This window comes from Aspergillus alliaceus, assembly GCF_009176365.1.
Source record: "Aspergillus alliaceus strain CBS 536.65 unplaced genomic scaffold BDW43scaffold_2, whole genome shotgun sequence".
NCBI classification, from domain to species: domain Eukaryota; kingdom Fungi; phylum Ascomycota; class Eurotiomycetes; order Eurotiales; family Aspergillaceae; genus Aspergillus; species Aspergillus alliaceus.
This window is the reverse complement of record NW_022474685.1, coordinates 503,991-531,288: the sequence shown is the minus strand read 5'-3', so window position 1 is coordinate 531,288 and position 27,298 is coordinate 503,991. Positions and strand designations below refer to the sequence as shown.

Here is a 27,298-nt window from a genome sequence, read left to right as displayed (position 1 = left end):
TCTGGTGGGTGGCTCTTTTGACTTTTTGTTTTCTGTCCTTTATTTTTGATGGATTTGAGGTCCTTCAGTGTGCTAGTCACATCCGATTATGTTCTCTATGTCTTATTATCAGTGAGCTTTAGATTCTAAATACGATCTTAATCATCTCAATTCTTCGATTTCTATTAGCATATATACCAAAATAACTCTTCGTTATGGTCACTACATACATAGAGAATATAAATCTTAAATAACAGAAGAGCACGCACTCTTTTAGCCCTACTCAAGCATTCCTTCACATTGTCCAAGTAAATATATATTCAGCTCCCCAAGCCCCCAGTTCACAGCAAATTCCAGAAATCACCAAGCTATTAAGAAAAGCAAATTAACCCACCCCCTACCCACCATGCTAAACCATAGATCCCACTCTTACTCCGCTCCCCGCTTCCAAGCTACTCAACTTCCCCCCAAAATATAACCCTGCACAACCCTTACTAATCCGCACAACAAAACTGCATAATTACATAATTCCCCCTAAACCCAAAGCGCAACCTCTGTCACGCAGTGCATCCCAAGCTCAAATCACGCCCATACATAATATACATCCAAAAAATACCACAGGGCCAACAACTTAGCCCTCCCATTCCTCTTCCCTTATCACTCACCCAAGGACCTCCAGTTCTACACCACAGATTTACGCATCCCAACCACACCGCGCACCACGCACCCCAACCAAAAAAATGGCCCCCGCATCAGAAGCCCCTCCAGGCTCAGGTACGACAGACACAACCCCACCCTACCTAAGAATATCTTCTGAAATCTAACCAATATCAATGGAATAGTGAATATCAACTCACTTTCGGTGCCGCAGCTACGGGCGTTGCAGACTCGTCTTTCGTCGGAATTGGAGCATTTGACGTCGTCGCATGCGAAGCTGCGGGCGGCGCAGTCGAAGTTCCGGGATTGTGTACGGTCAATTAATGAGGGCGTTGTTGGATCTCAGAAGAGGGGGACGGATGGGAAGGATGATATTTTGGTTCCCTTGACTAGTTCATTGTATGTGAAGGGGTCGTTGGCGGATCGGGAAAAGGTGCTTGTGGATGTTGGGACGGGGTTTTATGTTGAGAAGGTACATTTTCTTTCTTTCTTTCTTTCTCCTCATCCTTCTTCTTCCCTTTTGGGAGGTATGAGGAATTTGGAAGCCGATAACTTATTCTTGGGCAGACTACACAAAAGGCGGTGGAGTTCTACGAGGACAAGGTTAAGAGTTTGGAAACGAATCTGAAGGAGTTGGAGAATATTGTACAGACGAAAAGCTCCCAGCAAAGGTTGTTTGAAGAGGGTAAGTTGAAACGAATCCCCATGTCATTCTCTAAGTGCGTATGTGTACTGTAGGCTAACTTTCGTCAGCTCTGAGGCAAAAACTGCTCACCGAAGGTGCTCCTCCGTCTGCTGCTGCCACTGCCGGCGGTGGTTGATATCCGTCAGACGTTTGCACAGAGATCACTTCGGGGTTAAAGGGGGGCAATTAGTCAACAAAAATAATAAAAGGAATTGCATTTGTTACAGTAAGTGTTGGCAAAGGCAAATAATCAGTCATCTCGCATGTATGCTTGGATCACCTGCTTCGCGGTTGGGCAGCATCCAACACTTCAAGGCTTTTGCATAGATGTAAGACAAATTCAAGCGTATGTTTGATCAACAAACATTGAGTTGCATAACGAGGGGATCTCAAGCAGGAGATTGCAACGAGAAAGACAAGACGGTCCTGTACCGTTGGCTGCTAAGCAATGATATCGTTGGCTACGTTCTTGAGTTATTCAGCAGTGCTCCCGTAGAGATCAATCCCATCTGTTTAGAACAAAGTACCGAGGTCAGCATCCAATAGCCCAGTAAGACCCTTAACCTCAACCTTGGGCGATGATCCATTCGATGGTATCTGGCTTTTGGTTGCATCAGATATCATCGCAGAGGGCTCAGTGTTTACCGCAATCTTGCTAGCAGTGTTCTCTGAGCTGGAGGAAGCCCGCGCTGGGCCAAGAATCTCCGCAACTCGCTTCACCAAACCAACAAACTCCCAGAAACCCACGCTCTTGTCGTTAGGCTCTGATGATTTCTTCGGCGCGAAGAATGTATCAAGACCTGGGTTGTACCGTGCGGAATGTCCAACAGACAGGTTTGCTTGCTCTCCCATCAAGTTATCCCAATTTGAGCTGAATATAGATGCGCCCCAGGAAGTGGAAGGGACCGCACAGATTTCACCAGTCACTGGAATAGGTGCTGGAGCTAATCCCTGGGAAGCATCCAATTTTGAGCGGGTGTATTCATCATACCTCGCGATTTCCAATATGTACTTGGTTCCTTTAAGCCGATATCGGATGGCGGTTTTCTCTACAAATCTGGACACTGGCGCTGAATCCGGGAAGATCACCTTCCTTCGAGGCTTCGCAGAGATGTCACCTATGGTTGTGGTGCACCGAAAGCCAATAGAGTGCGAGAACGATTTCAAGGCAGTGTCGATGGAAGATGTCTCATAGAACTCCAAAGACTTAATCTCAAGCTGCCAGTCCGCTCTATGTAGGACTTAGTTAAATTAACTTCATAAAATTGCAAATGCCTTACCTTTCGAAATCAATGACCCCAATCTGGAGGAGAGGCTTCTTATCGCTAAACTGGCCACTCCGGCGAGGTCGAAGCCATCGCCGTTGAGTAATTTCATGGTCTTGAGCGCCTGGACTTCTCGCAAACTCCGCTTCGAGACGAAGGAGGGCATTGTTTGAACCCGAGAACTCGAAATTAACGGAATATGCTGGCTCGGCATCTTTCAGAGAACCGGACGTGCTTTCGTAGGGTTCAAGAATATCGGTAGCACTGAAACACCTGGCCAGCAGTTCACCTTGACCAACCCGCAACCTATTTAAATGGGATTAACGCCAAGGCCAAATGAAGGATAGAAGTGTCATACCCTGGAATCAAACGGCCCCTGGTCTGCTCATGCAACATCATCTCTCTAAAATCCTCAAAGCCATACGAAGGTTTGCCATCCTTAGCAACACGGTACTGGTCAAATACGAAAGAACCGAGGTTGACACGCATACGTAAATGTCCACGGACAAATGACACACCATGCAAGGAGCGTGACAGAGCGCCCAAGATGCGCACATTGTTCTTCGTCTGTATCAAAGCCCCTCGACTCTGCCACTGCTTTGCCTGAACGCCTTTCACCCTGTTCCCAACGAGAAAGGCCTTCGCAAAGAGAGTGTTTTTCTCCACGACGACCATTTCTCTCAAGTTTATCGGAGGCTCAACAATGTAGACCTTCGACTTAACATGGCCGTTGGTGATGACCTCGCCCCATTTGTTCCTAAGAAGCTGTACAATCTGCTTCATAGCATCATGGCTATGACCAAGAGCGCATATGCAGTCCGGCAGGTCCCTTGCAAGGAAAAGATGGCAGCCAAACTTCGCTCGAATTATATCGAGAGCCTCGAGTTGTCCTCCAAGGGACTCTTTGATCGGTGGCCCATCTTTTGGCCACAAAAAAAAAAGCTTAAGAACAGTGATCAGTTAGGGGACTGACGCAGCATGCAGTTCAAACTGATCTACTGACCTGTTCTGGAAAAGCTGCAACTAATTCAGGTTCCTTTCTCAGAACTAGTACCATATTTTCACGTCTTTCCTTTAAGTCAACGCCCATTTCTTTGTTTATAGAATAGGAATTGATCTTAGCCCATTCCGCTTTCTTTTTGTGTGACAGTGAAAAGCTATTGCATTTGTCAATGAGCCTTTGGAGTATTTCTTTGGCCGCAGCCACTTCTAATGGTTCACCCCACAGCTGGATAACCTGTAGTAGCTTAGCATGCTGCAAATGGTGTTGATGTTCAACTGTTAAATGGCCTACCTTGTCAGTATAGGTGGGAGGCTTTATATAGGCGCCTGTTTTCTGACTGATATCTTCGAAGACTTCAAGACCGCCTTGGGTAGTTAGGGGCGTTTTCGCTGAAATCGTTGATCTCGCTACCCCAAGGAATCTGTATGCAATGTATGATAGGCATAATGATTGATGAGGAGGGCCTGAAAATACTTACTCGTATTTGAACGTACCAAAAGACGCCGGTAATTTGAGGACACCTAAAGTGTAGCCAAATTTGTGTCAGTATGCTGACATATGTATGAAAAGAAACAAGGAAGCACTTACCAGAAGATTCAACTCCAGCTCTCCACTTTGATTTAGCAGATGAATCTCGAAGAAGGTTACTGGATTGGCGCGACGCTGCGGCATTGGAGTATGCCCGTCTAGCCCGCCCGCGTCCCCTTGTTATCTTCGGTGCGCCCCTAGCACGTCCAGAAATAGGCGCAGGAGCTGTAGTACCTGCGGCTTGCGAGGCCTGTTGCTTCCTCTGCATCTCATTCTGGGCACTTCCCTTGGGAAAGCTTGTGCGTGGCTGGATAGTCACCACATGAGCTCTTGCTACTCGGCGGCTCTTCAGTGAGGGTCGTCCATAACCTGGTAGGTTCCATTCTATACAAAATATAGACGTGCCAATAAGTAATTTACCGACGATTATACTCGAGGGGACAAGAATTAAAAGGTAAGTTTCCCTCGCTGCTGATGAATATCTTACCTTGAGCTCCTGCGGTTTCATGACTGCAATGGTGTTAGCATCTAAAGAGGAGAAAGGGGAGAAAGAGAGGGAAGGGGCAGAATCTATTCTTCGAGAAAAAGATAAAGCTTACTCCATGTATTTCTAAAGAAGTTGGTATGAAAACGCGAGGAAGGCTCTTCAATCGGAAACTATGGCAGATATGAAATGACGAGTAATAACCTGTAAACTGGGGAGAATTATGTGAGTCGAAGCTAACAGAGGAAAAGAGGAAGATACAAGAAATATGTCACATCTAGTAGACTTTAAAGTGAAACTTGGATGAGATGATGCCTTCACCTTCAAGGGGAATGACAGAGTATGTGATTGAAAGTGAAAGGGCAATTTGCTGATGGTGAAAATAGAAGGGACTGGGTCATGCGCAGAGAATCCAGTGACATGTCCTCAATATGCTACTACCAGTGGAAACAACACTGATGCCTCTGAAACTGCCGCTGGGTGGCGTTGACATCAAACAACAAAGTGATGGTTACTTGCATTCACTGATGCTGATTCAAAGTTGTTTTTAGTGAAACAATTGTATAGTTTCCTGATCTGTCAGTTTATTGATCTCACTATAGCCCTCAAGCAATATTCCTTTGCGAAAGAGATATGCATACAGTATTAGTTAAATCATTACATAGATCTTCTGAAAGAAGGAGAGAAGAAGAAATCAATAAGGCTAGAATTATATAGATCTTGAGTTTTCTGATTGGTCCAAGGCAAGCAATATGACGCTAAACCCGATATAGGTTTAAAGTGGACTGCGCGCATTCAAACGCGTTCTTCAACTTTTACCTTTCTGGTTTGTTGTTCAATTGCCGCCGACAAACACTCACACCAACAGATCTTTGCCCATTTTCTGGAAGGAAAATGGCTTCAGGCTCTGCAGATGAAGATAATTCTCTGCAGCCTTGCAAGCGCAATACGCGCAGTCAGTCTCAACAATGGATGACCAAAGGAGGTCTGGTCCGTGATGATTCTGATGACGAGCTTGGCGATCAAGACCTTCCATGGGAATGGATATATGACTCCGATTCTGTCGAGGACAAAGATGATATTTTGGCAGAAGCTCCAGAGGCAACACCGAGGTCAAACCGGAGACGCTCCTCCCGGCCTAGCACAAAGCCCCGACGACCAATCGCTGGGGCCCGGATGGGCTCGTTTGAATGCAGATTGGGTCAGGTTGTGCTGCTCAAATCCCCAGAACCGGGCAAAGATTGGGTAGGAATCATCACTGAGTTCTTAGAAGAAGAGGATGAGGCGGACGGAGAGATGGTCAAGTCGGTCAACATCATGTGGTTCGCTTCACCCGACGAATTCATGTCGACAAGGAATAAGAGACGAGCAGATGCTTTACCTAATGAGCAGTACCTTACCGCTGACTTCAATGTCAATCCAATTTCTTCTATTAATGGTAGAGCGACGGTAATGTCCAAGGATGCTTTCTTTGCCAAATATCCGAATGGTGATCCACCGAAAGGAAAGCAGGAATTGTCAGACTACAACAAGTGCATTGTCTGTCGTAGAGGCGTGAACCAACTTCAAGGGAGATACACCGAAGAATTTGTCTGGGAGGATGTCTACCGAGAGGATAAGCTCTTCGATCTTATCGCCATGATTAAAGACGGGCTGAAAAAGGCTAAAAAGCGGAAGCAAGTTGATCATGACGTGAGCTTGTTATTGAGTCTTGATTGAAGAGCACAGCGCTGACAATTACAATTAGTATGTCGATACGAAGGAAGATGAAGACTTCAAACCCACGACACCGAGGAAGAGGCAGAGATTGGCCGCGAATGCCACACCACAGTCGCGACGTCAAAAGGCCCTGACCACCCCAACACATAAGAGGTATGTGGCATAGGTCTGGCCAGATATAAGGGATACTGGAGCTAACCTCAATCGTGACAGAATCGTTGTCAAAAAGCCCCTTGAGTTTACACCGCTAGGCACTCGTGTTCTCCCCTCTTCCCATTTCGCCTCCCCATATCGCCAAGCAAGAACTCTTTTGCATGTCTCCACAGTCCCTTCTTCGCTACCATGTCGGAAGGCTGAATTTGAAACTGTATACAATCACCTTAGCGCGGCCATCATGGAGGGAACTGGAACCTGCATCTATATCTCGGGCACACCTGGAACTGGAAAGACAGCAACAGTCCGCGAGGTGGTCGCGCAGTTGAACTCAGCCGTGCTTGCAGAAGAGATGGATGACTTTATTTTCGTCGAAATCAATGGCATGAAAGTCACTGACCCACATCAATCCTACTCGTTGCTCTGGGAAGCCTTGAAAGGCGATAGAGTGTCCCCTTCTCATGCGCTTGACCTTCTCGAAAGGGAATTTTCGCATCCATCACCTCGACGTGTCTCATGCGTTGTCCTCATGGATGAACTTGATCAGTTGGTAACTAAAAACCAATCTGTGATGTATAACTTCTTCAACTGGCCTGCCCTTCGCCACTCCCGCCTCATTGTGCTTGCCGTCGCAAACACCATGGATCTGCCCGAGCGAACACTAAGCAACAAAATTTCCAGCCGTCTTGGTCTCACCCGTATCACATTCCCTGGGTACAAACACACAGATCTCATGGAGATCATAACCACCCGCTTGGCCAATATTCCAGGGAACATAGTCGACGCAGACGCTATACAATTTGCGAGTCGGAAAGTGGCTGCTGTCAGTGGCGATGCTCGACGTGCATTGGATATCTGCCGTCGAGCAGTAGAAATCGCTGAACAGTCCAGCGAGGCAGCAGTAAAGGACCCAGCTCTAGAAGACGCAAACGGAGATGAAGCCGAGTCCCTGCCGCCGACACCCAGCAAAACCCCCGCAAGAAAGGAGAGATCGACCAACAAGAAGTCCTTGTCTCAGAAAGCCCAATCACCCCAGGGGAAACCACCACAGAAACAAGGAAGTGTCACCATCGCCACTATCAAACAAGCTATCCAAGAAGCAACTTCAACTCCGCTTCAGCTCTCTCTACGCTGCCTTCCGCTCTCCGCCAAACTCTTCCTTGCCGCTCTCCTAGCTCGTGTGAAGAGAACTGGAATCACCGAATCAACCTTCGGCGATGTGCTCGACGAAGCAAAGCGAATCGCAGACGCTGCAGTTGCAGTTGGCGGTGCTGCTGGCGCAGGTATCAAAGAGTTCCTACTTAGCGGTGGCAGCGGTGCTCGCGTGCGTGCTTTGGGCTTTGCGGCTATGGAACTAATGAACTCCGGAGTTCTTGCTCTGGAGCACGGACCAGGCACGAAGGGGCCTTTAGGAAGCTCTGCCATCCCCAGTAGAGGGGACAGGAGTGGGAAGGTCAGACTTAGGGTTGCAGCCGAAGACGTGAGGGCTGCGTTCCGCGAAGACATCGAAGCAAAGGGATTAGGGCTAGGCGCAGACCAGTAAAGGTCATTCGCAGAAGCAAGACGGATTAATAATTCGAACGGAACGTCTTCGACTATGCACTATGCCACACTGTTATCACATCATGTATACTAGCTCGGCTCCTATATTCTGATGTCCTTGTCGGTTTAGACTATGTACTGTACCAGATCATTTATTAATCGAATAATGATACCCACTTGTGCGTCAAAAAGAATGTCGAACGAAGACCAGTACTACAAGACGTGATATTGAATGCGAAGTATTACCGATAGATAATAGAACAAAATTTCGAGTTGTTTAAGCTTATTATGATACAACAAGAGAAAAATCCTTTTATAATCCATAACAAATCCCAGTATTTGTAGTCATAAACAAACAGTACGTCTCGAACGCTAAACTCCATAAGTGCGTGAAGTGAACATGCCCGATTCTTGTATTCAGACCCAGACCAATGAAGGGTATAAAGATGACAGACGTCTAACAATAACAACAACCTAATATCTTTGTCTGCCAAGAGTGGGAGCCCAAGTTACGGGGTGTGACTCAGGTGTAGCCTCATCATCGGGCTTCCAGATTTTGATAGTCTTATCTGCCTCACCAGTGATCAGACGCAAGCCAGTCCGGTCGAAAGTAGAGGCCATGATACCTGCCTCGGCCTCGAGGGAACCGGGCTGGGCCATGGTATCGATCGACTGGAAGCGGTATCCGGTCTTCCAGTCCCAGAAGGACATGGAGCCGTTATCGCCACCGGAGAACATAACATTGTCTTCATTGACGGCAAGGGAATTGATGACGGCATTGTGGCCTTCGAAGTTCTGCATAAAGTCACCCTCTGGGCACTTCCATTGCTTAATGCTTCCGGTGCTGGCACTAGCGAATGTGAACTCCCGAGGATGGACGGCAAGACTTCGGACACCTTTCTTGTGGTGGGTCAAGACGCCCATTGTCTTTCCAGCCGCAAGATCCCAGAGACGAACGGTGGCGTCCAGTGAACCAGTAATAACTTGTGGGTCAGCTTCCTGGCATTTAACGTCGGCAACAGTTCCTTTGTGGCCGGCCAAAACGTGGACATTACTTCTCGTCCGCATATCCCAGACTCGAGCGACACCATCACGGCCACCAGTCACCAGCAGGTCGAGGCGAGGGTGTAGAGCAAGGGTATACACACCACTGAGATGACCATGATAGTGTCGAATAACCTTATTAGTTTCCAGATCCCAACATTTGACCATCTTGTCCTCTCCGCACGAGAAAAGATATGGATGCCGAGGGGACACAGCTAGTCCACGAACAGTAGAGATATGGCCCGTAAGGGTCAGGCGCAGAGCACCCGTCGCCAAATTCCAAATTTTAATCGTCCGATCACCAGCACCACTAGCAAACCACTCGTTGTTCGGCTCCACCGCCAGACTTCGCACCCATCCCAAATGTCCCGAGATCACTCTCATCAGCTTCCATGGCGCATGCCAGTCGGGTCTCTGCTGTCGCGTCGCGGAAGGTCGTTGAATCAGACTCTTGGGCTGGTCCTCACCGCCAACACCACCACCAGCTGGGCCGGCCGCCTTCTTCACCAGGGCCATTGAGGCACCGCTGCCATCCGCGGACGACGCTTTCGCCTGATTCTGAATTTTGGGACGCTTTGAGCGCCCAGCCACTGCCTTGACTTGCTTCTCTGCTAACACTGGCGGGAGTTCCTTCACATCTTCATATTCCGCTTTACGTCTGTAGGAAAGACCAATCGATCCATCTCCAGTCGAGGGTGTGACCATAAGATAGTCCGTGCCGAAAAGCTCAGCAGTCCTCTTCGCGGACGTGCGCACGGCTTCCTCCGGTGTAGTTGATGGAATGACGTCCATATTCATGAAAATCCCGATATCGTAGACTAAACTCGCAAATTGACTGACGAATTGTTCAGGTCGCTACCTGGTTAGTTTAGAAGGTAGGCGAATGGACGTGTCGTTCGCGTCCGAACCCCTTTGCTTGGGGTTCTGCTGATACAGTTGTCGAGAACAGCAAAGTGCTACCTCATCCAAGAGGTATATTCAGCGATCGAATGGACGACACAAGCTAGTGGTGAGAATAGTCGGAGGTTACAAAAGGCCGGTGATGACGAGTCGGGGAGATTTGGTTGCGGTTCCTTTTTTGACTTTTGGCGGAGAGCTACTTTAATGCCTAAGGCCGCAAGGTAAGTGTCAGGTGTCGAGAGGGAAGCTTCCCCTCCTCCAATAGCTTCAATCTTATCATATCCGACCCGCATCTATAAATTCGATATCACTCCTCCATCATGGATTCCCAACGCGACGCTAAATTTCCTCTGCACGTGGCCGCTCGAGAGGGAAGGAGTAAGTGTTACTCACTACCTTATTTAAATATGATAGTCACCAACTATTGACAGCTCAAACGGCCGAGTCACTACTAAACGTAAGTGCTCCGGCAGCTGCCCCGCACTATCCGGAGCTGTCCATCCATCTTCTTTTCGTGATCAAACCAGTCGCACTTATATCATGGATGCTTATGATCAGATCCGGTAGGCCAATCCGAAGCTAGCGACTGTCAAAGATGACGACGAGCGTCTTCCCATCCACTGGGCCGTAGCATACAATCGGCTTCCTATCGTGGAGCTATTAATGTCCACCAAGCACTTCGATCCAGATGTTGAGGTAAAATCCCTCGCCTACCTACGGGGCTGCTATCTACGCGAAAACAACCCCAACCAAATTTGATCAGTCTCTTACTATCTGTTTTAGGATGGCTCAGGCTGGACCCCATTAATGATTGCGGCCAGTCTAAAAGATGCCGAGGGAGACCCTATCATTGACCTACTATTGAAAAAGGGAGCCGACGTAACTGTTCAGAGTAACTCAGGCCAGGTCCGTCTAACCCTAGTCAGTCAGATATGTGCCGATTCACTAACCATAGCACCAACTCTAGAATGCTCTCCACTTTGCAACCTCCAAAGCCAACCTTTCTACCGTCCGCACCCTAATAGCCAACAAATGCAGCGCCAGAGTGAAAGATAAGCGTGGGCAGTTAGCACTCCATCGCGCTGCAGCCATCGGATCTACGCCTATCATAAAGGTCCTTCTCCAGGAGGGGAAAAGCCCCGTCAACGCTACGGATATAGACAGTCTGACTGCTTTGCATCATGCCATCTCCGAGGGCCATGGGGACGCCGCGATCACTTTGCTTAAGGCTGGTGCTGAAGCGGATAAGAGGGATGTAAATGGCGTTTTGGCCATTGATATGGCACCCGATGCCAGTGTAAGTTTATATAATACACCCTTCCTGACTCTCCCTCTATGTATCGTGAAGCTAACATCGTCAAGGTTCGAAAATATATTCAGCAGACTGCTGAAATGGAGGGCATAGAAATATAAGACACGAGGAACATGGTTGTGGATGCCCTCGGCCTTTCAGTGCTCATAATACTGTTTTAATATCAACAATCAAAAGAGTCATGATATTTTTTGCTGAGAAGTCCGGTTTCGCATAACATCGTCTATCGGTATCAAAATTCCAGGCCAAACTATGTACAGAAGTAAAACGGATTATTTTGCAAGAGATATCAATAGATTCATTTCATGGTACTATCCACCAGTTCGCGGTAGATTTTCTTCATTTCAGCAATGTCAGCCTGAAGCTCTTCCACTTGCTCACTCTTTTCACCCAGCATCTCGAGTGTAGTCTCATAACGCTCGTTTATTTCTGAAAAGCGTGTCTCTAGCTCTTGGATACGAGCATCTGCTGTCTTCTTCTCTTCGGATTCCCGCATCAGATCCACAACCTGCTGTCGGGCTTCATCGCGTTGACTAACGATGCGAGTGAGCTCATCTTTCGTGGCAGCTCGTTCGCTTTCCAGCCGACGAACCGTCGCACTCATGCGCTCCACCAGCTGGACTGATGGACCGGCCCCAACAGTAGATTCCGAGATAATGTCGTTAATCCCACGAGAATTTTGGGTCAGCGCCCCACCATAAGCAGATGGCGTGCCCGACCGAGAGAAGTCGTCTGGCTCGAAAGTCATAGAGCGGTTGTCTGCAAACTGCGAGAAAGACGCGCTGTTTACTGGAGGGGAGAGCAAACCAGACGTAGACGCGGGGAAAGAGTTCTGTCGTGTTGGTGTGGCCACATCTGGCGACGCTGTTGGTAGCGTTGAGGGCCGGCGACTTGATCGTAAGTCAGTGAGAGAGCCTACAGGCTCTAAGTTGCTCGGGCGGCGACTGTACGCTACTGGTGACTCAGTGCGTCGTTGTTGGGTGAAAATGGCAGCAGGGACAGCCTGCTCGCGCCATTTTACTCGCTCTTCCTCGAGTTTCTGCGCCCATGTTGCATCGCATACCTTCTTTTGTTCAGCAAAATCTTTTTGTGCCGCGACTAAGTCGTCCGCAGCCTTTTGAAGCTTCTGCTCCAATTTTTGGAGCTCCTGTGTACGTTCCTCGAGTTTGCTTTCAAGACCGTGCTCAACATCTTTGGCGTTCTCAAGGTCCTCCTCGGCCCTCTTCGCCTTGAGATTCTGTACATACAGGTTAGTACTTTGTTGTACGTAGATGCTAATGACTCGGGACGAATCATTCTTACCACTTCTCGAACTCTCCGTCGCAGGTCTCCTTCCCGGCGTGTAGCTTCGTCTCGTTCTTTCTCTACATTCGCTAAGCGCGCAAGTAGTGAACCCTCTAACGCCTGCCAATTTTCACTAGCAACGGCATACTGCGTCTGCAATGTCTCGATCTGACGTAAAAGCTTCGCCTGAGTATCGCCGGCCACCCCGGAAGAAGCCTCTTCCGCTTTAGAGCGAAGAGACTCCATCTTGCTTTCCAAGACAGACTGCTCGTTCTTCAATTCAATCTCCAGTATTCGTGCCCTTTCCTTCTCTTGTTCGATGGTATTCTTGAGATCGCGTATCTCTGTCTTCAATCTCTCTTCATTTTCTTCCCTATCGGCCTTGGTGCTTGCCAGTTCCTCTTCCAATTTGGCAGCATGGCGCTTTTCCTGCTCTAGAGCATCCGACTGGGCTTTGGCTTCAGCCGCCTCAGCCCGCGCGACTGCTCTGGCAAGTTGACCTTTCATCTCCTGGACGGTCTGACTCAGCGCATCCCGCTCCGCTGTAACTTTGCCGAGATCTCGGGAGGCTTTTGACTGGGAGGCTAGTGATTCACTTGCTCGTTTTTCGGCAGCTTCAGCGCGCTTAGCCCTGGCGTCAGCGTTGGCCAAATCTCTTTCTAACTTGTCCGTTTTCTTTTGGGTATCAGCCTGAGTTTTCGAGTTTTCCGCCAATTGCTGTCGAAGCTTCTTGATTGCCGTGCGGTGGTCCATCTCGGATTTCGACAGTTTCTGACCTTCTTCAAATAACAATGCGATCTTCTCATCCTTCTCTCGGAGCTGTCTTTCCATACTCCCAGGCTCTGCCGACCCCGCCGCTTTCTTGGCGGAATCGGCAGCTTCCTTGGTCAAGAACTTCAACTTCGATTGCAATGCATCAATCCGTTCAATGTATTCGTACATCTCCTCTTGCCAACGTGACTCTGCTGTCTTGTGTTCTGCCTGTAATTGAGCGACCGTTTTGTCAGTACCGTTAGGGACAGGTTCGACTATATCACTCGAAATGTCTGCTGTTGCTTCCACATATTCCTCCGATGAGTCTGGCTTGTCCGTTTCATTTTCCTGTGAGTGTTCTTTGGCGCCATTCTCTCGTGTAAGTTCCGTGATCTTCGAATCAGGTCCTAGTGGGTCGGTATCATCTTGTTTCTTGGGCGACGTGACTATATCTTCGGAGTTCCGTGGTGAATCGCTGTCATGGTTTGCTCTAGAGGCTGCTACTGGAGAAGGACCGTCGGTGTGAGTGAGGTTCTGGGAGCTTTCCTCAAGATGAAGACTGCTCCGGCCAAAATTCGATTCGATGTCCATACTCGACCGCGCGCCATTACTCGGGACTGGGCTAGTAACTGGGGAAGAGACTCGACTCGAGGATTGAGAAGCAGGATTGCCGGCTGTATTAGATTTGACGACAGCTCGAGCCAGGCGCTCCTGAAGGCGATCATTTTTCCGCGCATTGGACGAACTTCGCGAAAGGTCTATATCGATTAGTATGCGATAGGATGAGAGTGGGTTCTGATCAACCCGGGAAAGCCATACTACCAGTCTGATTCTTCGTCGCTGTACTTGGCTTTGGCTGTAGCTGTTGACGTTGCTCCTCATCGGCCAAAATCAAATCCAATTTCGATTCGACGCCAGCGACAGCTTGTTGGAAAAAGGAACCGACTTTCCACTTCGGTTGCGCCATGTTGATAAAGTTCCGATTAGGAATGATCCTATCACAGTTTAGAACCAGCCACTTCTAGCAGCAAGTCGTACTAGCCCGCTGACATGAGAGGTAGCAGACTTTAGCGAAGACGGTGATGATGGGCTCTGATATTTGTCCGTCGTCACAGGCACGCCAATGTAACCTTTGCTTTTTGCGGGGAAAAGGAACGTGGGGAGGCAGATATATAGGGAACGAGGGGATCGAAACGAACGATAGACTAGGGGATATGAATGAACATGAAACAGACAAAAGAAAAGTCAACCACGTAGCAAGAGTTGCGAATCGTTGGCTTGCGTGGACGAGGCAGAGAGATTACTGATTGAATGGGGCTTAGTATGGGTCTTGGCGGGAGGATGGGGAATAACGTGAACACCGCCGGAGCTTTCCTCCATTCGTAACACCCTATCATCATCCATAGATCCTCCTCCATCTTCAACTTCCCCTCCCCAAACGTCTCGGTCTTCTTCACTTATAACTGTTCCGGGTAGGCTCCATCTCTACCCTGAAATACCGGAACGATGTCGACCATATCTCTGGAGTCTCCCGCCTACCTCAGCTCCCTCCAGAATAACATCCGAGCTCGGCCTATACCGTGGGAGGGAGCTGTCCGAGCTGGTAACATCACCGATGATCATCTAAAGAAGATCAAGGCGGTGGACAAGGTTCGCAAAGACCAGAGACGCCAGACTGTGGAGGCGGACATTCCAGGCTACGTAAGCCTGCTCTCTGGAAGTCCTGACGCCAAGAGCGTTCTGGATTCGGCTTCCAAGAGGACCGATATTGTACAGTATATACTAGTGCTGGCAGCGGACTTGATCAATGGTGAGCATTTTTCTGCCCCCAAAGTGGGTGCTAAATTGCAAAAGTCATACTGATCCGATTGCTTTATACTGTAGATGTACCAGCCCTGCCGTCTGCCCTAATCGCGCATCCCGATCCCTACAAGCCATTCCTTCCCCTCTTGCGTCATTCAACGAATGCCGAGGATCCCATTCCGCTGCTCACTTCTACCTTTCTGACAAATCTTGTCTCTATTAGCCTTGCATCCTCGTCTAAGTCTGCAGCGCGAGATGAAGAGGCGCTTCCACAACTGTACACTTATCTGTCCAGTTTGACCCAGAGCCAGGACAGTGGGTTGCAAGATATTGGGGTACAGGAGCTGTCGGCATTGCTTCGCACATCAAGGTCTCGGGAGATCTTCTGGAAGCAGAGGAGAGAAACAGTTGACCCTTTAATCAAGATTCTACGTGCGGCGACCGGAGGCAAAGATACCAGCTCCAGCACCGCGGCTGGCAGTTCGCGGGCGATCGAGCCAGGTCTCTCCGGCGGTGTTGGGCTCCAACTCTTGTATCGCGTTCTTCTTGTTCTCTGGCAGCTAAGTTTTGAAGGCGGATTAATTGGTGATGACCTCCAAGCGTATGTAATCCCCATCGGCTTAATAACCTGTAACCTAACCTATACTGACGTCCGCAGGGACTATGAATTCCTCCAGTTGTACACCTACCTTCTGCGCCTCTCGCCGAAAGAAAAGACAACGCGACTTCTTCTTGCCACTCTTAACAACCTTCTTTCTTCCAACCGTACGACTCTACTGCCGGTTGCGGTATTTGTTCGCATACCTGCCCTTCTTTCGAACCTCTCTGGTCGCCACCTGACCGATCCCGATCTTGTTGAAGACCTGAAGACTGTCTCGGACATGCTGGATGAGTACACCAAAACACAGACGACCTTTGATCAGTACGCGGCAGAGCTGCAGTCAGGTCACCTCCGCTGGTCGCCGCCCCATCGTAATCCTACATTCTGGAAGGATAACGCCCGACGCATCCTGGATGATGCTAACCTCCCTAAGAAGCTAGCTGAGATCATGTCAAAGGAGTGGGACAACGACAAGCAGGTTCTGGCGATTGCCTGTAATGATGTGGGACACCTGGTCAAGGAGCTACCGGGACGACGGGCACAGCTGGAGAAGTTAGGATTAAAGGCGCGAGTCATGGAGCTGATGGCCGACAAGGACGAGTCGGTACGATGGGAAAGTCTTCGAGCAGTGGGCGAGTGGCTTCGGTATACCTTTGACGGCTGATTGGTCCTCATGAGATGCGTGTTACTTGTGATTATATTACCCAGTGTCTGTTACTTCTGAGCTTGCTTTCGACCTTTGCCGATATAGAGATAATAAGCTGCATTGTATTGATCGGCAGCGTATATCGGCTGTCATTATTACAGTGGAATTAGCGGTGTGAATTTATGGGATGAGTAGCCGTCCTTTTTTTTTTGGTTCTAGAACATGCTTGGTTGGCATGCGGCCGAATATGCAACCCCACGGGTTGTGGCAAAAGAACCTTTTGTGATACTTTGGGGATTTATCCTACCCTAACCCCGCATTTAAATAGGGAGAGTCTGGCCAGCATATACTTGGGAAGACCCCGAAAATCGAGAGAAGCCAATACGGAAGTTCATCTCCGAGAGCGCTTTTGAATCCTCTTCGCGAGTTCTCCATAGTCTGTACAAATCCTAGTCACGGTGGATCTCCGCCTGGATGATCGGCCGCTATACAGGACTCCGCGGGTCCGTTATCTTCATTCCCACTGATACGACTGGGGGGATTCGTGCCACTTTCTCGTTGCGCACAGAGTACCGATATTTCGCTAGAATATTTTCTTCCCATTTCTGCTGTGCAAAGGGGATTTTCTACCGGTATAGAGGATATTCTAGGCACACCAGAAACAGCCGAGGCAACGGAAAGGAGAAGGGTTCAAGACAGAGATAACGGCAGAAAAAAAGAAGGTGAGAGAAAAAAAAAGGTCGAAGGAACAAGGCGGCCGTTAGATCGGCCACATTAGGTCCGATCTCATGTCTCGATCATTTACCGGTTGCAAACGATGTAAATCCAGACGACAAAAATGTGATGAACAGCGACCGACATGTGGGCGATGTAAAACGGCTGGGGCGCAATGCCGGTATGCGATGCAACTGCAGTGGGGAGGAAGAGCCTTTTCGCGCTCGAGATTCGGGGCCTGTGTGGGACATGGGGGCATGCAGAAACTCGGTAGGTCACTGTTCTTCCTCGTACTCCGCTACAGTCTTTGCTTTTGCCGCCCTTATGCCTAATGTGTCCATCTAGAGTACTCACCCGGCGAATTCATCTACACTACGAAAGCTTCACCTCCCCCCCCTGAATCTTTTGCCCTCACACGACCTGTCGATCCGTTCTCCTCGTTGTCGTCAGACCAAAAGGCTCTCCTTCACCATTTCCTCAACGATGCCTCTCAAATAACCGCCTGTCACTCGGGCATGCAACGGGACATCTGCCAGATGCTCGTTCCCATGGCCCTTCAGACTCCATCTTTATTATATGCGACGATGGCTCTGTCAGCGATCCACCTACAAGCGCTGCATAACCAGTCCGAAAACGTCAAATCGGCGCCCGAGATAGCTCGGTTCATGGCCCTCAGTTTGGAACATTTTCGGGCGGAGCTTCAGGATCCAGATGTCAAGGGCTCGGATGCGCTGTTAGCGACTGCGCGTACACTTTGTCTCGCAGAGATCCATTCGGGGGCCATTCATCCCAATTCATGGAGGGCCCATATTGAAGGGGCCAAAGCTCTGATGGATGCTTGTGATACCCGAGGAGCGTTATCGCCGCGGTCGTCGGATGGGTTTAGGAGGTATCTGGATCGATGGTACCGATCAATTGTTTCACTCACCGCGTTAACAGGCAACGGACCGCCCATCGGGGAAGTTGCGGACCAGAATAGCTTGAGTACCAACAACCAACAAGATTCTCCGGATTATCTTGACGATTACTGGGGGTTCACGGTCAATCTCGCAGCGATCTTTCGTGGGATAGGGGCCGCCGCTTGGCGCAGCCATCCGAACCGACAAGGCGACATGGCGCAGGGGGACGAACTCAGTACCCACCACGAGGCCGCAGTCCTCGAATCGTCAGTTCGGCGGTTGATGGATCAGAAAGCTAGCTCGCAGCCTGAATTTTACCCAGGGGTGGTGGAAGGGCTGTCGAGCGAGTACGTTCGTCAGTTCATCCTCTGCAATGAAGCATTCCAGCATAGCGCACTCATTCAAATCCATCGTCGGTTGCGGAAAATGCCGGCATCATCGCCGGAGGTCCAGACATCTGTCAAAAGGATCTTGGAATGCACAGCTCAGATCGGACCCTCGGCAGGGCTTAGCCCATGGACGATGCTTACCACACCGTTATTCATTGCGGGCTGCGAGGCAGGGGGCGAAGACCGAGAAAAAGTCCGCCAATTGCTCTCATGTTTGCATGACACGATCCGAGTGCCGAATGTGCTACAGTCTCTGCGATTCTTAGAGCAATACTGGGCGAGCCAAATTGACGAGAATGAAGGTTGGAGTCAGTTCCTTGGTACGTTTGCTTAGTTTTTCTCCCGTCTAGATTACATCTGCTGACTGCAGCACAGATCGAATGAAATTTGACTTTATCCCCTATTGAAAAGGGTTTGGGGGTAGGATCATGCTATTTATGTTCAGAATGCCAAGAGAGCGCTTGGGATGTTCATGTTTCTAATGATTTTACGTGTATATCAGATGACTACAAGAGCTGTGGCACCGGCTGACTTTTGTACATCATTGTTACGGTCTATGGGTTACGTTGGTTTAAGCGGAACGCGGTGTTGATGGGGACTTCAATATGTTGGTATTTTCAGCGATTCTGTGTGTATATCTATTTGCTTTTGTTCGGAAATCAACGTAAACTTTGTACGACTTGAATCTAGGTTTATACTATAGTATTATATATACTCTGACAGGCGTCAAGAAGTTCATGCATGACCCGTCACACGTCACGTTCCTGCTGAGGTTAAATCCGACGGGGACGATGGACGTATCAGAAACACTGTTAAGGGGAAAGAAAGTCTTATCCCTCGAGGGCGAAAGGCGGTTGAGTCAAGAGTCTCGTCCTACGGAACTACTGACTCAACCCTTGCAGAAAAACGCCTGTCAATTTCTTAAATTAGCATTCCTAAGGGTTGTGGTCTCATTGTTGGCGCTTCAACGGGGATAATGATTGGGCCATCCCTTGCGCCTGGGAAGATAGGGCTAAATGGCGCCAGGTCTCGGACCTTTGGTTAAAAAAAAATCGGGTTTCAAATTTAGGAAGAAAGCGGCAATTTGGGCGCTTCGGAGTGATTCATTGAAACAAATAGAAACTTGGGTTTCCAGGTGGCGCTTAACTATCAATTGAGAATACATGGAATGGTTTACCTTTTTCTTCCTGTCTTTTTCTTTTTGACATACACACACACACTCTCTCTCTTTTTTTTTTTTTTTCTCCCTAACTTTTCCCTGTTCTTGTTTGTCCGGTACTGTTTTCTATATTTTGTCGGGGTACTGTACGTGGGACTATTTTGATCCCGACTATTGCGCGCCTATTCTCCTTCCATCGCGGTCTAGATTGGGAGGTTCCCCATTCGGAACGTCTTTCAGTGGCCGTTTCATGTTATATTTAGTTCGGGGTCTTTTCTGATCCTGGTCCCAACCGTTCTCGTCCTGATGGAGCTGCTCATGGTCGAGTTATGTAAAAAAATATAGAATCATAAAATTGGGCCCAAGTTCCTTATATAGTACTTTCTGTAACACCCAAAGAACCCAAGTATCTGGCGCACTAAAGGACTTTGTAAGTATTGATGCCTGGTCGACACCTGAGCGGTGAACCTAGCCCTTACTGTTACATACTACAGCATCTGGAGAGAGGGAGAATTGTCATCCAATCAATGGGCCGGTGGAGAAACCGCACTGACTCCAGAGCTTCAAGTTGGTCCGAGTGCACAAGCAATCATTCACTATGGCGATTCGCCGGTTGACATTCGAACCAACCGCTGTAGGTGATAGATGTTGGCCCACGAGCTAGTCGATCTTTGCATATCACTTGTTCGGAGGAGAATTACCTGACTTTACCTAGTTCTGGTTTGTGAGCACTACTTGGGAATTTCTTATTACTGTATATTGGACATTGCTCAGACCATAGTGGCACTCCCATGATCCACCATTGTCCCAGGGAGATTGTCGACACCGTACGATGGGATGCGATGGGATCATAACATGTGAGCTCCTTCTAAGTCGTAGACTACTTTTTGTTGACGTACCAAGTACATTCAGTGGAAATGCCCCTGAGTCCAGAGTATGCATAGGAGTGGGTCCGTCCTTCACGGTTCACTTGCGATCGGCCGCCCTAGTGGGGAGTTAGTGGCCGCTTGTGAGCCGTCCACTGTTTGTCTTTTATTACCTTTTTTGCTTTCTTGGAATCCTAGAGATCTGCTATCTACAGATGATCTGGCCTATGTACTTGGATCTCGGTATGCGGTCGAGATCATTTCGCGATTCAACCGGTTATATAGAAGATATTATACTGTATTTTGGTAGATGTCTAAGAGCTGTAACGCCACCTCAGTAAGGAGGAAATCTTTTCTTTTTTTTTTTTTTTTCTTAATATTTTAACCGCCCAAGATCCATCCATGCTTAAGCGGCCAAAAATTTCCAAGAGATACTTTATAAAAAGGCCCCACATCTTTGGTGTCTTCCCCCGAATCAGGTAATTCTCACTATTAGACCGAACCGCCAATCTTTTTCTCCTTTCCCACCCCTTAGTCTTCCTCCCCCAATCTGCTAGTCACCTTCGCGCTCTCCTAGGGGAAAGAAAGAGAAGAAGAAAAAGGAAGAAAAACTCCTTTTTCCAATATTCTTTCAAATTCAAAACACACGCTATCCAGGTCTATCAGTTCCCACCCTGAGACTACCCCTAAAGTCTCCATCCCCCGGCGCGTGCCATCGCCCGTGCTTGCTCCCCCCCAAGGAGTCAAGGCTCATCGTCGCCATGAGGGTGCGTCGATCTTATGCCCCCGTTGGTCAATGGAGGCTTTTGATTCTCTCTCCCCTTTCCTGTTTCTGATTCAATTTGAATTCCACTATAGCATGTTCCTTGGCCGATTTGGTTTCGCGCTCTCCAGTAAAAGTTAATACGCCTGTCATGGCCCCAGGCTGGGCTTCTCCGCCTGCTCCTGGCGCCTTGTCGTTGAACACTACTTCCGCCGTCGCCTATCAACCACACCATCAAGGGACTGGTGACACCAGCGGCTGGCCAAGTCCTCCTCCCTCCGCTTCTTCCACAACCGCTCCCCCTCATCCTCTCCCCTCGTTTACTTCTCCTACGACTACCACTTCCCCCGTGCGCAGGAAACCGCTTCCCCAGAATGCGTCCGCTGTGATACCCCTTCGCCGGTCCGAGTCCTCTTCTGGTTCCACTGCCTCCTTCCCCGGAGGCGTATCGCCTGCAGATCCTCCAATCCCTGTCACGAGTACATCTGACGTGAAGAATCATTCTCGGCCCACCTTGTCCCAGTCGTCTTTCTCGGTTCCAGAACAGGCGGACCCCTCCCTCTTTGTTCCCAGGGATCTGGATAGGTATGAAAGCCGTGGCGCTCTTTGTTCCTTTTCCCTCTTATCCGCCGCCTCCCCCCGGGCTGTGATCTTCTGTCACACGCGCTTGGTCCCCACTTGGAAAGTGAACTCTCCATGCCCATTCCTCCTGCAAACGAGTCACAACTAATCCCGCTCTGTTCTTGACTACCCTCAGATTTCCCCGTGCTGGACAATCCGCGCCTCTTCGCATCAACGCAACTACCTCTTTCATTGATTCGTCCGACGACGACGTTGACGTTGACGCAGAATACGGCTCCCAATTTACGGATGGGGGGCCAGTGCATAGTCGTCTCGTCAGCGAACCGTTTATCCCGGTACTCAAATCTCCCTCTATGGTGCAGAAACGGGCAACGACCATGCCCCTGCACCCACCGTCGAACCGACCCCCACCCCTCCACATTGATTCTGGAGGACGTTCCGTGTCCGGCCCTGTAGATAGCAAACAACCAAAGACCCCCGGGCACAAGATCAGCTCGTTCTTCGGCTGGCGAGCTACCATTACTACGTCCCCCGGCGCAGAATCCTCGAGCACTGAAGTCTCCGATACTGGCCATTCCCCACTTCCATCCCCGTTGCCAGCTTCCTTACCTAGTGCGATGACACCGTCAACGACGGTGCCTTTCGATGCCTCCAAGGCCTTTCCGCCGCGGAACCCATCCCTTAGCAGCTCCGTGATGTTGGAACCTGCGTCCTCCTCCGCGCATGCAGCCGAGCTCGAAAATGAACTGCGGGAAATCAGTGCCGAGTTGGCGGGTTCCATCCGGCGAGAGATGGAGCTGGAGGATTTGGTAGAAAGGCTCCAGTCGGAAATGCCTCTGGAAGGTAACCGCCGTACAAGTGACTATTTCTCCGATTCGGGCACCAGTTCCATTCGCTTGGTATACGATGGGCGGATCGACGACGTCGAAAAGTATCGGCGGGCGTCGGAGCAGGAACGGGCTCAATTGAAAGTAGATCTGACGCAGAAATGGCATGAAGAGCGGGCGCGCCGGGCCGCAGCTGAGTCACATGTACAAATATTAGAATCACAAGTACATCAGGTATGCTGAAATATCTCTTTTCATTACCGAATATGGAACTAACTAGCGTTCATCAGCTCCGACGAGAGAGAGTAGACCTCTCTGACATATCTTCTCGATCAAAAGAACTCGAGGCTGCGTTGGAAGCTACTCGCAGAAAATTGGCGGAAGAACGACAGATCAAAGACAATTTTGAAGACTTACTGACCGCCATGCGAGTAGAGCTGGAGCAACTTCGAAATGAACGGGACCATCTCCGTGACCATATTATTCCCGAACTGAAAAACAGTGGAGGGCCTGCGTCCGACGCCTCAGAGGTCCAGCGACTGCTGGAAGAGCTCGAAGCCCTGAAGATTGAGAATGCCGCGTTGGCACAGCTGCAGGGCGGTCGATTCGCTACCATATCGGAGGATGGAGGTACTCCCAACCGGAACTCCGGGGTAGGATTGTCACGCTCGAGCTCAGTAGCTCGGATGCACTCAAAGCCTACTGCTATACGGACCGGACTATCGCGCTCCAATTCTCTGTCCCAGTCGAGTCCAGTGTCTGCCAAGGAGCGTGACACACGGGAATCAATGGCAGATCGAATGGAAAGTGTTGAGGCACAGCGCGATGCGCTCCACCAAGCTCTCCGGCGCTTACTCGATCGCCAAGCTTATGAAGCCCGGGAATACGAGAAGCGTACTCGACTCCTAGAGCTAGAACTTGCCCACGTACAGCAATTGGGATCCCCGCGAAGACTAGGTTATGAGAGAGAGGTCCGTAACCTGAGAGATGAAGTGAACCATCTCCGACAGCGCGCCGACGAGGCGTTGGACCAGAAATGGCAATGTGAAAAGGGATTGGCAGGAATTAAGATGGACCTTGACCGTGCTGAGCAGGAAACCACATCCCTTCGGATATTGCTGCAGGAGCACGATGTCACCATCCCGGATGACCTCGCGGCCGGCCAAGAAGGGTTTGCGGAGGTCCTGGCCACCTCGTCGTCATTGGAGTCCGCATATAAGCAACTCCAGGCTGACCGGGAGCACGCTGAAGCAAGCGCCGCCCAGTCACCTCTGGAGGAGCATGGCCAGTTAGCAGCCTCGGTCAGTCGAACGGAAAGCCTAGCGCAGCATGTGCGCCATCAGCTAGAGACAAATAACGCGTTACGCAGCCGCCTAGCAAGCGCTATTGGCAAAGGCGAGAAGGAGCAGCAGATCTCAGCAGCTCGGATCGACGAAATGCAGGCACGGCTCAAGGAGTTGGAAGACACTCTCCTGATGGCCCAGCAACATGCCGAAGACGAAATGGCCCGACATGAAGAAGAGATTCGCCATATGAATGAAAGCCACAACGCTCAGTTGTTTCGAATGAAGAACGGTGCCCGTAGCCCCGCCGGCTTGTCACCCATACCGCCTTCCTCACCCTTCGGTGCACGCTCTCCCCGCCTAGATAAGACCACCAGCGGTGATGGAATTTCGCTAAGCCAGGCGGTAAAGCCGGAGGCCCTGGAGCGACGAGTGAAGGAACTCGAGAGACTCCTCCGCGATGCCGACACGGAGATGGAAGAGGTTGTTAGCCGCATGAACCGAGCACAGATCGAAGTGGCTGAACTCCAGTCTGACCGGTAAGTATCATTGATTCGTATAATTCTTCTTGCTTGGGATATAACTCTAACATGTGATGCGATAGGGACGAAGCCCTTCGTCAAACCCGGAAACTCCAGGCGGAGATTCAGGCTGAGCGAGCAGCCTTTAAAGCCCTAGAGGGCTAATTTATTCCCTTCAAGATCATGTTACGCTATTTATCTTGTGTATATATACTGATGATTCTGTCCCCTGGCGCTTGGTGTCGGTATCGCGGCGTTACATAGAGTCGCTATTTCTCCTTTGGAGGCGCATTGTAGCGACTGGTTTCTGTTTGGCCCAGACCGCAACTGTTTGGGCGTTGTGCATATTTGACGATTTTTGTATATGGCCGATTTTGAATCCACGAGGGATGTGGACATGTATATATTGCGATCACGATGTGATCAAATTTAATTCATATAAGATAGAGACGGGGGTTGGAAGAGTGAAAGCAATAAAGTCATTCCTGCATGCAGAGTCATAATATTATCCCTTCCGTGTGTTTGTTTGGTTTGTTCCCATATTGATTTCAATGATTTGCCTTGATCTGGCCTCTTAAGGAATGCACATGTCTCACTTTCCTCAGACATCCAACAACCATGCTTCAGTGCTCCCATAGCGGTGTTAGGAGGTTTTCGGCTCCTTTATGAAGTGCTAGGTTATTGCTAGAACGAGTTTGACCCTTCGGCTTCTCTATCCCATCGAAACCCAAGATCACATAGTTGAACGCCATGGACTTCCTCCCCGGTATGTTATGATAACAATACACACCTGCCCAGAGTTATCGCTAACGCCGGACAACAGAATCCATCAGATCTCTGATCCAAGAGAATCCTACAATCCAACAACTCACCTCATCCTCAATCACGTTTCACGTCAATAACGCCCGCACCACATACCTCGATCCCTACATTTCGCACGTGAAAGCAACATATCTGGACCCGTACATCATTCAGCCACTTGCTACCATGCTTGCATCTTCAACGCCCGACCTTGTCTCGGTCCTTATCCTTGCTCTCATTCTCATCATCTCTCTCAAGGTCTTGGACTATGCACGACGTGTCGTCATGTTCTGGGTAATGTTGGTGCTGCGGTTGATCTGGTGGGGTTTCATTCTCGGCGCTATCTTGTACGTCTACAATGCTGGATTTGGGAAGACCGTTCGGGATTTAGTGTGGTTCTACGGTTTTGCAAAGGGATTCGTCGAGAAATTCCAGGATGGGTTTGAGGGCGGTCGGAGATCGTCGTCAGTTACTGGAGGCTGACGTCGGGATTTCCAGGTCAATATGGGGAGGGACTGAGTTCTGGCCGCTTCCGCGGGCTCTTTACGAATTACGTGTGATTGATCTTTACTGCGGGTGTATTTGGGTACATTCTGCGAGTGCCGATTTCGGGAGTTGGCGATGATCATCACTGCTTCTAGTCTTGGTTGCTGTGCTTTTGACTCGTTGCATTTTTACCAAGTTAGGATGATGGTGATGTATACATTATTGTTAGTATTATTTGCGATATTGTTTGCTTTCATGATGGACGTTTTTTTGCGTCGTTTAAATACATGATTTCTATATCATGGCATTTCCTGCGCCCGTGGTGATGGAGTCATTGCTCGTTGTTTGGGTTTCACGCTGAGAGCGCTGGCGCTTATCCCCGGGGCCGGCTAAAGGCGATCCTCCTCGGGTCTGCCACGGGGATCAAAGCGTATCAGTGACCTTCTGGTGCGGTCGGATAATAACAGCTTGGTTGGAGGGACGACATGATTCCGTCTCATCGCCGCCCGCAGCTCCCACATATATGTTCTAACAAGACTAGTTTGGATAATTAATCCCTTCATAATTACCATCGATCACATGTCTGCGTCCTCGTAATTGACCTCGCGCTCATCTTGGGGTTCGCGCGGTTCTTGGGCCTCGTGGAATTGAGTCGCATCGTCGATGTGGCTCAGAACTGCAGCGACACTGTCCTCGTCCTGCACGTTAAGTTTCAGAAACGAGACCATACTGAAGTCATCGATGAGTTGACCGACAGCCCGGTTAAGCTGTTTGAAGGAGCCACCGCTCAGCAAAGAATCTTTGGACGACGGGTCTCCCACCGCATCCGCGTCATCATCCTGAAGCATTTGCACATCCACATTGGCGAACCGCTTCAGTTCTTTGCGAGACACCATGTCCTGAACCTGGTCCATCTTAGTCAAAATATTTACATGGGGCATCTCGAGCATCAGCATCGCGGACATGGCACTCAAGGTGCCAGCAAAGAACTTGGCCTTGTCGACGACAAAGGTACTCTCAAGGAGATACGCTGCACAGAGGTTGATGTTCAGAGGACCCGCGCGCGACAGGAAATTTACCAGCGACGGCAATAGGGGAATATGTGTGTAGAGCTCGATCTGGCCCGGCATGTCGAATATAATCAGATATTCCTCGCTTAATGGATCCAAGGCTTCCGATAGGAAATCCAAGTTTTGCAGGAGGAATTCAAAACAATATATAAGGCCCCCATTTGGCCCCAGGCCCAATTCTTCCATGACATCCTCCAAAGTGATCAGCTCGCGGATATCCAGATCAGGCTCATAGCTGAAGCTTTCGGCGGCCGGATCCAGGTTGACGTAGAAACAGCTTCGGCGAGTATGCTGGAGATGTTGGATAACGGCATTGCAAAATGTGGTTTTTCCAGCACCGGCTGGCCCCATTACCAGGACACCAAACTTCGACATTTTCTGAGGTAATATACGCGGGGTAATGGAGTTTATTGATTCGTGTACGGAGTATTGCGCTAAGCCGCTAGGTAATTGAATTGATGCACAAGCAAGACCGGGAGCAACAAGGCATCACCATGCATTAAGCAAGGGGCTGGTTAAATCAGTAATGCGTATGACAGATCCACGTCAATGTCACCGTAAACGCCGCACTAAAAATGTC

The 27,298-nt window shown here is 49.5% G+C and overlaps 10 protein-coding genes across 10 annotated transcripts; 6 read left to right on the top strand and 4 right to left on the bottom strand.

Annotated features, from left to right (window-relative positions):
* Positions 1–580: 580 nt before the first annotated feature.
* Positions 581–1,907, top strand: BDW43DRAFT_260137 (prefoldin subunit 5). Its single transcript, XM_032040169.1, has 4 exons — positions 581–753; positions 822–1,108; positions 1,204–1,321; positions 1,390–1,907. Exons 1-4 carry the CDS (start codon positions 720–722, stop codon positions 1,455–1,457), a joined length of 507 nt encoding a protein of 168 aa, XP_031905736.1. The 5' UTR covers positions 581–719; the 3' UTR covers positions 1,458–1,907.
* Positions 1,550–4,721, bottom strand: BDW43DRAFT_319189 (uncharacterized protein; the record flags this gene model as incomplete). The annotated part of the gene is made up of 8 exons (XM_032048857.1): positions 1,550–2,552; positions 2,602–2,892; positions 2,945–3,528; positions 3,590–3,823; positions 3,881–4,053; positions 4,178–4,501; positions 4,605–4,627; positions 4,717–4,721. The coding sequence occupies 8 exons, from the start codon at positions 4,719–4,721 to the stop codon at positions 1,835–1,837; spliced, it is 2,352 nt and encodes a 783-aa protein (XP_031905735.1). The 3' UTR covers positions 1,550–1,834.
* A 713-nt stretch (positions 4,722–5,434) lies between these two features.
* Positions 5,435–8,021, top strand: BDW43DRAFT_319186 (origin recognition complex subunit 1). Its single transcript, XM_032048856.1, has 3 exons — positions 5,435–6,293; positions 6,349–6,473; positions 6,534–8,021. The coding sequence occupies exons 1-3, from the start codon at positions 5,496–5,498 to the stop codon at positions 8,014–8,016; spliced, it is 2,406 nt and encodes an 801-aa protein (XP_031905734.1). The 5' UTR covers positions 5,435–5,495; the 3' UTR covers positions 8,017–8,021.
* Positions 8,022–8,290: 269 nt separating this feature from the next.
* BDW43DRAFT_260133 (WD40 repeat domain-containing protein) lies at positions 8,291–10,136 on the bottom strand. Its single transcript, XM_032040168.1, has one exon. It carries the CDS (start codon positions 9,855–9,857, stop codon positions 8,490–8,492), a length of 1,368 nt encoding a protein of 455 aa, XP_031905733.1. The 5' UTR covers positions 9,858–10,136; the 3' UTR covers positions 8,291–8,489.
* A 111-nt stretch (positions 10,137–10,247) lies between these two features.
* On the top strand, positions 10,248–11,539 carry BDW43DRAFT_260132 (ankyrin repeat domain-containing protein). The gene is made up of 6 exons (XM_032040167.1): positions 10,248–10,337; positions 10,391–10,416; positions 10,527–10,655; positions 10,743–10,865; positions 10,927–11,256; positions 11,322–11,539. Exons 1-6 carry the CDS (start codon positions 10,280–10,282, stop codon positions 11,370–11,372), a joined length of 717 nt encoding a protein of 238 aa, XP_031905732.1. The 5' UTR covers positions 10,248–10,279; the 3' UTR covers positions 11,373–11,539.
* On the bottom strand, positions 11,540–14,576 carry BDW43DRAFT_260128 (M protein repeat protein). The gene is made up of 3 exons (XM_032040166.1): positions 14,128–14,576; positions 12,574–14,066; positions 11,540–12,508 (listed from the first exon to the last, which is right to left on the bottom strand). Exons 1-3 carry the CDS (start codon positions 14,273–14,275, stop codon positions 11,570–11,572), a joined length of 2,580 nt encoding a protein of 859 aa, XP_031905731.1. The 5' UTR covers positions 14,276–14,576; the 3' UTR covers positions 11,540–11,569.
* A 238-nt stretch (positions 14,577–14,814) lies between these two features.
* BDW43DRAFT_319182 (H(+)-transporting V1 sector ATPase subunit H) lies at positions 14,815–18,912 on the top strand (the record flags this gene model as incomplete). Its single annotated transcript, XM_032048855.1, has 5 exons — positions 14,815–15,118; positions 15,193–15,712; positions 15,770–16,316; positions 17,420–18,680; positions 18,736–18,912. The coding sequence occupies 5 exons, from the start codon at positions 14,815–14,817 to the stop codon at positions 18,765–18,767; spliced, it is 2,664 nt and encodes an 887-aa protein (XP_031905730.1). The 3' UTR covers positions 18,768–18,912.
* Positions 18,913–20,928: 2,016 nt separating this feature from the next.
* BDW43DRAFT_260124 (uncharacterized protein) lies at positions 20,929–25,206 on the top strand. The gene is made up of 5 exons (XM_032040165.1): positions 20,929–21,152; positions 21,244–21,733; positions 21,906–22,791; positions 22,848–24,379; positions 24,445–25,206. Exons 2-5 carry the CDS (start codon positions 21,300–21,302, stop codon positions 24,524–24,526), a joined length of 2,934 nt encoding a protein of 977 aa, XP_031905729.1. The 5' UTR covers positions 20,929–21,152; positions 21,244–21,299; the 3' UTR covers positions 24,527–25,206.
* BDW43DRAFT_70804 (Apq12 family protein) lies at positions 24,899–25,934 on the top strand. The gene is made up of 2 exons (XM_032050417.1): positions 24,899–25,127; positions 25,185–25,934. Exons 1-2 carry the CDS (start codon positions 25,112–25,114, stop codon positions 25,643–25,645), a joined length of 477 nt encoding a protein of 158 aa, XP_031905728.1. The 5' UTR covers positions 24,899–25,111; the 3' UTR covers positions 25,646–25,934.
* Positions 25,935–27,193, bottom strand: BDW43DRAFT_70786 (putative signal sequence-binding GTPase GPN3). The gene has a single exon (XM_032050416.1). The coding sequence runs from the start codon at positions 27,091–27,093 to the stop codon at positions 26,224–26,226; it is 870 nt and encodes a 289-aa protein (XP_031905727.1). The 5' UTR covers positions 27,094–27,193; the 3' UTR covers positions 25,935–26,223.
* Positions 27,194–27,298: the final 105 nt, after the last annotated feature.

What these genes read in the sequence shown, in the direction of transcription:
- BDW43DRAFT_260137 (XM_032040169.1), top strand. Translation starts at nt 720, where the DNA reads ATGGCCCCCGCATCAGAAGCCCCTCCAGGCTCAG. An exon ending in CGGGGTTTTATGTTGAGAAG is followed by an intron (nt 1,109 to 1,203) that starts GTACATTTTCTT and finishes ATTCTTGGGCAG; the next exon opens with ACTACACAAAAGGCGGTGGA. An exon ending in GCAAAGGTTGTTTGAAGAGG is followed by an intron (nt 1,322 to 1,389) that starts GTAAGTTGAAAC and finishes AACTTTCGTCAG; the next exon opens with CTCTGAGGCAAAAACTGCTC.
- BDW43DRAFT_260124 (XM_032040165.1), top strand. Translation starts at nt 21,300, where the DNA reads ATGGCCCCAGGCTGGGCTTCTCCGCCTGCTCCTGGCGCCTTGTCGTTG. An exon ending in GTTCCCAGGGATCTGGATAG is followed by an intron (nt 21,734 to 21,905) that starts GTATGAAAGCCG and finishes GACTACCCTCAG; the next exon opens with ATTTCCCCGTGCTGGACAAT. An exon ending in TAGAATCACAAGTACATCAG is followed by an intron (nt 22,792 to 22,847) that starts GTATGCTGAAAT and finishes AGCGTTCATCAG; the next exon opens with CTCCGACGAGAGAGAGTAGA.
- BDW43DRAFT_260133 (XM_032040168.1), bottom strand. Translation starts at nt 9,857, where the DNA reads ATGAATATGGACGTCATTCCATCAACTACACCGGAGGAAGCCGTGCGC.
- BDW43DRAFT_260128 (XM_032040166.1), bottom strand. Translation starts at nt 14,275, where the DNA reads ATGGCGCAACCGAAGTGGAAAGTCGGTTCCTTTTTCCAACAAGCTGTC. An exon ending in GACGAAGAATCAGACTGGTA is followed by an intron (nt 14,067 to 14,127) that starts GTATGGCTTTCC and finishes TAATCGATATAG; the next exon opens with ACCTTTCGCGAAGTTCGTCC. An exon ending in GACGGAGAGTTCGAGAAGTG is followed by an intron (nt 12,509 to 12,573) that starts GTAAGAATGATT and finishes CTGTATGTACAG; the next exon opens with AATCTCAAGGCGAAGAGGGC.
- BDW43DRAFT_260132 (XM_032040167.1), top strand. Translation starts at nt 10,280, where the DNA reads ATGGATTCCCAACGCGACGCTAAATTTCCTCTGCACGTGGCCGCTCGA. An exon ending in ACTTCGATCCAGATGTTGAG is followed by an intron (nt 10,656 to 10,742) that starts GTAAAATCCCTC and finishes TATCTGTTTTAG; the next exon opens with GATGGCTCAGGCTGGACCCC. An exon ending in TTCAGAGTAACTCAGGCCAG is followed by an intron (nt 10,866 to 10,926) that starts GTCCGTCTAACC and finishes CACCAACTCTAG; the next exon opens with AATGCTCTCCACTTTGCAAC.
- BDW43DRAFT_70786 (XM_032050416.1), bottom strand. Translation starts at nt 27,093, where the DNA reads ATGTCGAAGTTTGGTGTCCTGGTAATGGGGCCAGCCGGTGCTGGAAAA.
- BDW43DRAFT_319186 (XM_032048856.1), top strand. Translation starts at nt 5,496, where the DNA reads ATGGCTTCAGGCTCTGCAGATGAAGATAATTCTCTGCAGCCTTGCAAG. An exon ending in GGAAGCAAGTTGATCATGAC is followed by an intron (nt 6,294 to 6,348) that starts GTGAGCTTGTTA and finishes AATTACAATTAG; the next exon opens with TATGTCGATACGAAGGAAGA. An exon ending in ACCACCCCAACACATAAGAG is followed by an intron (nt 6,474 to 6,533) that starts GTATGTGGCATA and finishes CAATCGTGACAG; the next exon opens with AATCGTTGTCAAAAAGCCCC.